General features: G+C 41.4%; 1 protein-coding gene across 4 annotated transcripts in view; it reads left to right on the top strand.

Annotated features, from left to right (window-relative positions):
* Positions 1-2102: 2102 nt before the first annotated feature.
* The window catches only part of ERO1B (endoplasmic reticulum oxidoreductase 1 beta), a 39765-nt gene continuing 30568 nt past the window's right edge, over positions 2103-11299 (top strand). For 2 of the 4 annotated variants that reach the window (XM_068939205.1, XM_068939202.1), the window contains exons 1-2: positions 2153-2541; positions 7441-7560. In XM_068939205.1, coding sequence (XP_068795306.1) covers positions 2440-2541; positions 7441-7560 — 222 coding nt within the window. In that variant the 5' untranslated portion in view covers positions 2153-2439. Of the gene's footprint in view, positions 2542-3211; positions 3269-7440; positions 7561-11299 lie in introns of those variants that run through there. The other 2 variants (XM_068939203.1, XM_068939204.1) reach the window with 2 other exon arrangements.

Raw genomic sequence — 11299 nt, 5'->3', positions numbered from 1 at the left:
ATATATACATAAATCATTATTCAAATTGTGTTCCAGAATCAAAGCTATAAAATGAAGTTAAATACAGTGAACTCATCTGAATCTGCCAAAAAGAAACAGTAACTTTGTGACAAGTACAAACCACTTGCAATAAAAGTATGGAGCACTGACAGTGAAAGCCAGCCACGGCAATGTAAACATTAGCATTAGCTGTTCTGCCACTTTTTCCTACACAGTTCTCTAGTAAAGGTATTGGTCTCCTGAAGCTGCAATGAATGAACGGATTCTAATTTAATCCTTGTTTCCAAATTGTATGTCTGCCGCTTATACTCTTAGAGGGGAAAAGAAGGAGTATTACATCTTTTCTCTGGGACCAAACTATAAAGCTACTTCTTACTCCATTTCGTGGACTGTTGAACTCATAGCTTTGAAATCTTCATCTTTTCAAGCCAGTTTCAGCAATGCAAAAACCTATGACATACTGACACTTAGAGATGAAGAAAATGTAAAACTAATTTGAATTAGCTTGGAAGTAAATAATAATGGTCAATCTAAAATATTTTAAGCTATCAGAAATAACTGCCCTGACTGTAAAGCTTGTCTCCATGCTCCAGTAAAGAGTATTCTCTTCTAAGTGAGAGGGTATCAGAAAGGACCTGTGTCAGTAGATGGACTGAAAGAGAATCATAATTCCAGCAACCCTGCACAGGAAATCGGTGTAACAATAATGTTTTCACGCATGTGAACTTCTGCAATTCTGGAGGAGAATTACAGCCACGTTTTTAACTGGTGAGAGCAAAAGATTGTTCCTGAGCTGGTTCTTTAGCATTTTCAAAGGAACTGAAAAGAAGCAATGATAGCAATATTAGATCAGTTCCATGCTATTAGTATAGCAAAGCTAGACAAATTAAGTTGATGTAGCAGAGTAACTTTCAATTTATTAACAGCTAAGGAGTCAGTAAAAATAAAATAAAATAAATAAATAAAACAAACAAACTAGGGGTAGCAAAACTTATCTAACAGCAAGCAGCCACTGGACGGGATGGTCCTACTCTCTTTTGTTCCTTCCAGAGTATGTTCTCTTGCCACTTCCCTTGGATCAGGTCCAGTGATCAAGCAGCCAGAGAGTGAATCAGTTCAGCTGGCTGCTCTGGCAGAAAACTGTCCGTGGGGAAAAAACAACAACAACAACAACAAAAAAACAGGTAGCTGAATTGATTTACCATGCAGCTAACTGCAGGGTTGCTAGCTCAGACATAAGGGATGGGGAACCTGCAGGAGGAGGGGGAGGGGAACGGGACTGCCTCTTTCCACAGCAATTCAGTATTTCATTAGCCTAGCTAATATGAAAGCACTTCCTTCTTGTCTGTAGGCTCCAATTTGCTGTGCAGTAGTCTGCACCTATCCTGAAAACAAATGTAAGGGCTTACAACTGCAAAAATAAAAGATTAAAAGCCAGTGGATGGATAAAGTCTATAGCTTTTTCGTTAACTTTCAGCCTCGGTCTCAAGGGAAGCAGATAACAAGAAAATTAGACAAGGCTGAAACATGTTTCCTATCTTCGTGTGCGTCCTGCAGTTAACAAAAATACACGCTGCCGCCTCTATAAATGACTTCTCATGAAATAAACTGTGCTGAAAGAAGTGGGCTTTTTAACCTAAAAGAAAAAAAAAGGCCAACTACTGGACCTCTGAGTACTTTGCAGCAGCAGCAGGACACGAAGTCTCTAGATCTGCTCTTTACGCCAGCGAGACGCCCCGCCTGGGCCACCCGACATTTGAACTTCCCGGCGCTGCGCCGCCTCTTCCCAGCGCAACCACATAGCGCACGGCTCGGGCGGCCCGGCCCGGCCCGCGGCTCGTTACCGGCACCGGCCAGACGAGCCGGGGGGGGGGGACGGCGCTTCTCGCCGCCGTCGTCTCCGCCCTTTCCCCCCACCTCGGCCGCTCGCACCTCCCCTCACGGCCGGCGGGCGGGCACTGCCCCCTCCCCCCGCGCCCGCCGCGCGCGCGCGAGGCGGCCGTTCACTCGCTGCTTGTTTTGGAGGCGCGCGTGGTCCTCTCCGATTGGGCGCCGCGCTGGGCCCGCCCCGCCCCGCCCCGCCCCGCCCCGCCCGGCGCCCTGCGGCGGCTGGCGGTGCGCGCGCGGACTACAGTTCCCAGGGTGCCGCCGCGCGGCGGGCGGTTGGGCGGCCGCGGCGGCGGTTGCTGCGCGAGAGGACGGTGCTCGTCCGTCGGTGCCGTGCCGTGGCGGCGGCAGTAGCGCGCGGGCAGGCTGAGGTGAGCGCGGCGCCCTCGCCCGACGGCTCCCGTCGCGGGCAGGAGCGGCAGCACCCAGAGGAGCCGCCGCCGCCGGCCCTCGCCTCGCCCGTGTGCTTCCTGCGGCGGCGGCGGCGGCGGCGGCGGCGGCTGCGCAGCGAGGCGAGGGCCCCCCTCCCCCGTCAGCCGCGGCGGGAGCAGCATGAGCGGCAGCGGCGGCGCCGCCCGGAGCACAGCGGCGAGGACAGTGCTGGCAGCGCGGCTGCTGGCCGTGCTCAGCTGCGTCCTGACAGCGGAGGCCCAGGTGGGAGCCGAGGGCGAGTAGGAGGATGCGGCAGGGTCCCCTCGTGGGGGAGGAGGGCGGGGGGCAGCGTGGCCGTGCAGGAACGCTCTTCCTCGGCGGGGAGTCGGGCCGCGGGCCCCTTCCTGAAGGGAGAAAGGGCTGAGGTCCTCCCCGGCCCTGGGGCTGGAGGAGGCGGTGCGGGCGCCCTAGAGAGGCGTAGGGGAGAGCGCATCTTCAGGCGGTGTCTTGTGCCTCCTCCTCGGTGGAGGAGTGGGGGAGCCCCTCGCTGAAGCCTGTAGCCCCCTCACCCCGGCTCCTACCTGATGTCGTGCGGTTTGTTGCTCGCTGGGGTCGGGCGCGGGGCTGGGCTTGTCCTGCGCTGAAGTGCTGCCGGGCCCGTTGGAGGGTGGCTGGGGGTCTGGTCTGGTCTGCGGGCTGTGAGCCCCCCGCCGTCCACGGCTCTAGAGGGAGCGCTGGAGTAGTTGATTGGTGCAGGATACTGGTAGTGCCTTTATATAACGGTTCAGTTACACGGAGGAGTTTGCTCCAGGTAAGAGCGCTTGCAGTCTGTGAAGCGTTGCGTTCAGGAGCGCTGTGGTGGATCACGCCCTTGGCCTTTAGGCAGAAATTTCTGTGTCCTGCAGAAGTCGATGGCTGTATGTTCTCATGGTGATATCAATGCCTGGGCTTGGCCACTCAATGCAGTATGTTTTTAGGTTGTGTCTGGTTACCTGTGGGACAGAGAAGGGTAAGAATGCTCCTTCTTTCTGTAAGTTGTCCTCATGGCTTCAGAAGAAGTATCTGTAGGTGGGAGCCTAGTATTCATCAGCAGTACGTCCATAATAATTATAATAGCTGGTGTCAAGTAGGGAAGGATTTTTAGCTGGGCCAAAGACATTAGAGTGAGTTGATATGAAAATATGAAATAATACCCACGTGGTTCAAGTGTGTCTTGTGTTTCTGATTATTTCTCTTATTTTATTTTATTTTTTTTTTAGATTTCTGGTTTGTTTAATAACCTGCCATACTGTAAGTGACCATCCAAGGGAGAGTGTAGCCTAGCATAGATAGCTTTTTATTGCAGTATTTTTTTTTTGTTATAACTTATGATTTTCTCTCTCACGTGCTCGCTCTCGCTCTCTTTCTCTTTCTCTCTCTCTCTCTTTTTTTTTTTTTTAAGAGTTTTAGTAGCTGTGTTAGTATAACGTGGAATTCTTTTATTGAGATTCTTAATGGAATAATCAATGCACTGTCATGTGGTTTTCCTAGGAGTACTGAGAGAGAGATTCATTGTTGCTCTTTCATAAAATTCATATATTGTATTCAGCATTTAAACTTCAGTTTGATTTGTGCAGAGAAAAAATAAGTTAGCCATTAGTTCTCAAGAGTCATAGTACCTATTTATTTTCTCTCCTTCTGCAACTATTGCAAAGTAAAACATGAAGGAACAAAAGATGTCCCGGGTTTCCTTCTAAGGAGGGTATGTTGAAGCAATTACAGTACAACAACCTGGTAACACTAAAAAGGTTGTCGATGTAAGTATGTTGCTTGTTAGTATATGCACTTATGCAGGTTTTTGTTAGTGCTGAAGTGCTATATACATTTCTCCTTCCAGATCTTTTAAGGAGAAATTGGTGGAGGTTGGATACTGATCTTTTATTAAAAAAAGGTTGATTTAACTTGGAGAAGGTGAATTAGACGTTTAACACTTCCAGTGCAGCTCTGATATCTATACAAGGGTACACCAGGTTTGACAATTCATAGAAATGCTTTGATAAGCATATTGGAAGTGCCGAAGGAATAGCAGCTGTCTTCTGACTTCTCTTTGGTTGTAGCAGGTTAGTGTTTCTAGAATTTACCATAGAATTCAAAATAATTAATTGATCGTAAATAAACTTGATATTTGCCACTGTAACAAAGGTTATGATAGCTTACACTAGAGTTTGGCTCTATACTTATGAAATAAGTTAGCTGGTATGGTTCAGTTTAAAGAAGGCAAAATACTAATTGTATGACTAAAAAAACAAGTCTTGCTTAACAACTAGTTTTAATCGTGTAATACATTGTTCTTATTTTGATGTCTGTAGTGTAACAAAGAATTCCCTGGAGGATCCTAGTGCTGATTAAAAATGAAACAGTTTTCTGTATCTTTTTAGAGTATTCTGTCATTTGGCAAGTCAGAGCACTGAAGATTACAGTAACAGTAAAGTAGCTCTAACTGGGACATTTGAACCCTGTGCTGCTGCTGTTTTAGTCTGTACTGAACTGACTCCTCTGTTGCTCAGAACTGGCATTTCATATGTGCTGTCAAAGCATTTTATAAATTATGCTTTGGTACATATATAGTGGTGTTTATTTCTATTTCATGCTTTCAAAGGCAACATTGTTTTTGCTATTTTGTATACACAGCGAGCTAACTGCTTCAATTTTGAGAAGCTGCGAGAAACTAAGAGCTTCATTTCCTTGCTCTTGTAACTCTAAATTAATTTTTCTCTTTAAAATTTCTTAGACCTCTTTTAGTTTTGGGAGAGGATTTATCTTTGGCTCTTTATAATCTTCTGAGTAAGCTGCAGTGCATTTTGTAAGATTTTCTCAGGATCAGCACTTTATGAGAAACATCTGCCAAGGTGCAACTTTCATTAGTGTGCAATCTTAGTTGAATACAGCAGCTACAGCTTGTATTTTTTCATAGAGATTTGACACTTTTTATAACGACTATATGTGTGTTTGGACGGTTTTCCCCTGAAGCTCCCATTTCAGTTTTGAATACATAGTGTAAAAATGTTTTTGTAGGCAGTGGATAGCTTCGTGAGATGGTAATCAAAATAATTTCCTACTCTATCTTCTGAGTCCAAATACAGTTTCTGAGATCTTTGCCACACTTCTTCCAGCTTAATGAATTCTTTTCCTCACGTATGGTTTATCCAGTTTACTATTTGAGCAATTTGTTCCTAGTTATCTTTTTTGAGATTTTTATTAGGATGAATAGTTTTTTTTTTTTTTTTGTGGTAGAGTGTTACATGTAAAGATGACAAAATGAATTTCTGCCTATTTGTGACTGATAAGAAAATCTGAACTTTTTTTTTTTGCAAAATCTTCCTAGATTAAAATCTCTGTGGATTTTATTTCTGGAAGTATCAAGAATTTGAAAATTTGTCTTCCGACTTTGAAATTGGCCCTTCTGTGGACTGTGAACTTTCTTGGCTTTTGTGAAAAGCTTTAAATGAGCAGTCATCTTTCTAGATGCTTGTCCAGGTTCGAAATTAAACAATATTAATGATGGCAAACATAACAGCATGGAACAGTCTGGGTAAAGTTACTTTTCTTAAATGAGTTTCACTTCATTGCCATCCCTGATGTTTAATTTGCAGATCTGTGACAGCCTGTTTAGTCTCTCAGAAAAGGCAAGATCTATAAAAGCTGAATTTTCTACTAAAAACGCTTTATTGCCAAACTCTCACCTCTCCGTTTTCTCAGGGGAAAAAATATCATAAAAAAAGGGGGGGGGGGGGGAAACACTTTCCAGGCTTCCTTTATGCTTCATAAAAGAGCAGAAGCTTACAATCCACTTTCTAGTGTCCTTTTTTTACATCAAGCTCAACGGTTTTGGTTATATAAGGGTATCTATGCTATAAAGTCATTGAATGTTTTATCATGCATGAAACAGATTAGATGATTTCATAATCACATCTAGCCTTGAAATCTATGGAAAAACAAACATGAAATATATTTCTTCTCCTTTCACACATAACCTTTTAATAGTTAGAAATCTTCTAACCCATTCAAGATATAAAGTGTACAGGCCTCCCTATTTTTAAATGCTTTCTGTGCCATCATGTATGTTGATGCATTACTTGTTTTGCTGAGAATAGCCAGAATTAACAGCATTTGGTTCCATTTCTCTCAGGCATGGACTAAAGCATTAACATGAAATTAAAGTTATACTTTAAAGGCCTTTAAAACCTGTTTATTTGTATAGGAAGCTATGCTTATGAGATGTAATGAAATTTATATGAATGTTTATAGACTCACACTCTGCATTTCAGACTTTCCGTAGGACACTTTCAGATTGCTGTTTTGCAGTAGTTTAAGCTGATGTAAGTTGGGCCTGCCCTCTCTACCCACTTGCACAGTCCTGTTTCCTCTCCTGCACTGGCAGTAGCTCTCCTGCAGTTGTTCTGGTAGTGGTAGTCTTAAGCTGGTGCAGTGCCTTGAACCACTGTGCTGTGCTGGCACAAGAGAAGGCGTAGGGCATTGGAAGCTCAGATGTAGTTTCACAGCAGCTTAAAAAGATCTGCAGCCTTAGAATATAGAAGCCTGCACCTGATTTTCCTAATATTTATTGGTAAAACTTCACAGTTAAGTTTTTAACTTGTTGGGTACAAAAATACTTATTCCCCTTTTCCTATGCCTCTGAAGAAACTAGCTGGAATCTTCTTAAACTCTGAGAAGGAATAGGAGACTAGGGTGACAATGCATGATTGTACTTTAGGGAATTCAGCTAGGAAGCCAATGAGCATTTGGTAGGAGTGTACTTGGTACACAGCTCTCTGTGCTGATGTAATGTCTTGGTGGTTTGAAAAATCTTGCTGCTCATTTTGTGGGGGATTCTGTATGTTAGATCTACGCAAGAACAAATTTCAGGGTGAAAATTGTTGATCCCTGACTGACGTTGGCTCAGTGTTACACTGGGAGGTGGAGTCAAGAAAGTGTAAAGATCTATTGTTTTCCATTTCTGGATTTGTAAGGTATCATATTAGTTACAGAGTGTTGTAATGATGAGAAATAAGTTATTTGCTATGGAACTGCATCTCACAGTTATTTCTTTTTAGTTTTGTTCCTTTTCCTCTTTAGAGGATTTTTACAGTTAAAATTTATTTTTTTAACCAAAAAATGCAATCTGATGTATTTTTCTAATAGCTCACAGGAGTCCTAGATGACTGCTTGTGCGACATAGAGAGCATCGATGACTTCAACACTTTCAAGATCTTCCCCAAAATACAGAAACTGCAAGAGCGTGATTACTTCAGATATTACAAGGTACAATTAGAATGGCGTTTTTCTGTATAATTTAAATAAATCCAGAAAATGTAGGGAGGATTACAGATCAAATCACCTTGACTTACATTTAGTTCTCTTTTAGAAGCCCACAGCTGTCTAATTTGGTCTAATTAGCTGATTTTCAGTCCCAGACAGCTATGCTGGCCATAAATCCTGTATTAATCTTAGGGCCAGTGACAGTAAGTCATGACTATTCTCATTCAGCTGAGAAGTGGTAATTTTAAAGGTAATATCTTTGTCCTGCTACATCTGGGAATGGACTGTATTAAAGAGTTTGGTATCAGGCAGCACTTGTCTTCTAACTAATATGCTTAAATTGGTATTTGAAATATTGCAATTTTCTTTTCTTATCAGTTGCTGTCGTTGTTCTGGTTTTAGTGTTTATTCTATAGAGAACCTTTATTACTTTGAAAAAACAAGTATAAATATTAATTTTCAAATAGTATATACTGTTATTCACTAATGATTTGAAACATTGGTCTTTCTCTATATTAAAATTTTATGAGCAAAATAGGACTTTGGAACTTGGTACTTCTGTTCTTTTTCAGATGTGCTTGGCAGGAAATAGAGGTTGCATTTTGAAAGAGCTAATAAAGTGGCTCTCTGCTACTGGAAAGAGGAGGTCTCACTCCTAGGCAGACCGTCCTGTCCCTTCACTGCTTCTACTTCTGGGAGTTGTCTGGCTGTGCAGTAGGCCAGTGCGACTCATTAACCTGGCAGAAATTTTTTTTTTTGGTTTTCTTGTTTTTTTTTTCCAAGTTGTCTGGGTGAGTTGGAGCTGGGCAAGTATCAGAATTCATGAAAGATGGGGTTATATATGAGAGGAGAGAAGATGGTTGCTAGAATCTTCTCTGTCTAGTATGAGCAAGCAGTAACATGTAACTTCACCTTGCATCTCCGCCTGCTATGTGATACAGTCCTAACTTCAGTGTTCAGGAGAAACAAGATATGTGCAACTTCAGTGAAAACATATCGCATAGTATTGGTAATTAGATTCTCCAGAGGCACCAAGACGATGTAAAACAAGGTATCTGAAGAAGGGGAGTAACAGGTTTACAGGGTTTTATACAAACTATACAATGGCAATTTTATCCTGCAAATTTAGGAGAGGATAACGTTTTCATTTCACAAGCTTATATTCTTGCAGTTCTGCAGATCCTACTTTAATAGTGTCTGTAGCACAATCCTACCTCATCTTTCATAGAGGTTTTTGTCTCACCAACAATACTGTTCATACACTAAAGTATATAAGCGTTCATGCTTAGAATTTGCCCACATTGCAGAGAGCATAGGCTAACGCTGAGCGATACTTTTATTCAGGCTGAAATCAGTCCATATTACTGAAAGTCCTTCAGTGGATAAGTGTGTTCTTCCCGTTGGCACAGAACTGAGAAAACAAAATGTGGTGTTCCAACATACAGAGTTGGGAGGATAGCCAGGAATTTTGAGCTTTTTTGCATTACTGACCTTTCTAATTGATGTACAATTACAAGTGCTGCTGTGCAGTCCTCCTCATCCCCACGTGGTAATTATGTACTTTCAATTGTGGCAGGGAAGAATGTGTTGAACAAACAAACTGATTATAGAAACTAGCAAAGTTTTTCCACTCTTTCCTTTTTATAAAAGCAATGGAGTTTTTGATGTCCTTGCACAAAATTGTGGAAGTGCACATAGGTGAATGAAATGATTGTGAGGGTATGCGGTGCTCCTCCAGGTCAACTACAGGATAGCTGAATACTGCATAAGGATAGGGGGAGTATATTCATTTTGGGAGTGAAAACACTGCTACTCTGAAGTAAGTTAACTTGTAACAGGAGTTTGGATCATCAACTCTTGTAAGTCGAGTTGCACCATTCCCTTTGTGTTTCTAGTCCGACAGCCACAGAAGAACTCAAACTTTAATCTGTAGGACTTAATGGGCTGGACAGTTTTTGTTTAAAGTCTTGCTTAATTTGTGCTAGTGGACACTTCTCAGTGTAGTTTTATATTGTTTATACAAAACACAAAATATGGAAGCCTAACGATAAGGAATCTGATGTTTATTCTGTGACAATAGTGAATAGTACTGCAAACAAAGTTATGCTTTGGTCTGGAGAAAATAAAGAATGTTTTATTTAGTAAGTGGATAGTTGGTATTGATTAAAGTACATGTACTGTGCAACCTCCTCTGTATAAGGAGAGAGATGCCCTAGTTACTTGACTCTTGTATATTGCAAAGTGTGTCAGTGTTTATATTGTTAGAGACTGATTTTTAAAGAAGGTTATAGTCTTAACTATGGTAGCTGGTCACTTTTTTTGTAGAAATTGGTGTGGGAGGGCATATTTTCTCTTATTGTTGTATGGTGGTAATGTATAATGCAATATTTTTCTATACTTTCTTTAAAAAACCAAAACCCCCAAAACTGAAACTTTGCATGTTTTTTCCAGGGATGGTGTTTCTAGAATTAATAGAGGAAATGGGGGGGGGGGGGGAGAGTGGCCTCAAATCTTGGCTTTTAAAGGGTCTGTGCTAGCATGGCTTGCACTGTAACCAGATAATTGTCATCACTTCTAAGAAGTTATACCGTCTGCTGAGTATCTTCTTTTTTTTTTTGGTTGGCTTTTTGGTTTGTTTTTTCACTGAGGAATGGCTTTAACACTTCAAAGCTGAACTTATGTTTCCTGACCATGCTGCGTAAGTACGTCAAAATGGAAACCTGGAAGAGGGTCTGTCTTTCAAAATGTTATTAGTGGGTAGCAGTGCAAAGCCATTGCTTTCCTACCAACGTAAGAGTTAGCTGTGTATGTGTGTTTTGAAAATATAGATTAAAGAATACTTTCTGAAAGGTGCAAGGAATTAATTCAAGTATAATGGGCAGTCGAGCAAGTCAAATTTTAGTTTTGCTCTTAATCCTCTCCCCTGCTCCTTTGGAATAATCTTGATTTCATGTACATACAAAATTAATTTCTTATGTTAGGACAAAAGAAACTAATGTATTTTTCTAACTCTGCTTCTTGATGGTATGCCAAATTCTTCCTACTCAGGTGAAAAACAGCACCTCATCTTTATTTTAGAAACATAAATAGTGCGGAGAAGGTTACCTACCTTAAAACTTGGGGTAGGTGATGGTGGCTCTTTAGAGGTATTCATAGAATGTCCGAAGAAGTTTTTTTTTTTTGGTGTGTGTTTTTTTTTTGTTTGTTTGTTTTCTTTAGGTTGGTAAGTAGTGCCACAAAAAAAAAAAACCTTCAAGGTGAAAGATTGTTTCTAGGACATAGTTTTATTTTTCCTTAGCTGTTAAAACAAGAAAATGGACTAGAGGGAGAATAAAATATAATTATAATGTCTCTCAGGTTCTTCATATTGTGTCTGCGATGTATGAGATGCATTTTGGTGCATTTCTCCTTATGCTTAGTACTTTATGTGTAATGTTGGAAAAATTCTTTTGCTTCTTTTTTGACTGCTGAGACTGCTTTAACAGTTCAGTGAATTTAGTCACTAGGCTTCTAATACTACATCAAAAAGAAAAAGAAGGGAAAGAAAAGAGGCCACTTAAAGCAAATCACTGATCCAGTATAAATGCACTCAGCCAATAAAACATATTGAAAGCATGCTGATGACTTAAAGTCTGTTAGATTGGTGTTTGTCTTTCCATTCCTCACAGTCACATAAGCTTAATATTGTGTTCTGTAGATTAGACACAGTGAATGCAGATGTATACCTGCATCTGATCTAGAT

Source organism: Struthio camelus, chromosome 3 (assembly GCF_040807025.1).
Source record: "Struthio camelus isolate bStrCam1 chromosome 3, bStrCam1.hap1, whole genome shotgun sequence".
NCBI classification, from domain to species: Eukaryota; Metazoa; Chordata; class Aves; order Struthioniformes; family Struthionidae; genus Struthio; species Struthio camelus.
The sequence above is the reverse complement of the archived record's forward strand: the minus strand, read 5'-3'. Positions and strand labels throughout refer to the sequence as shown.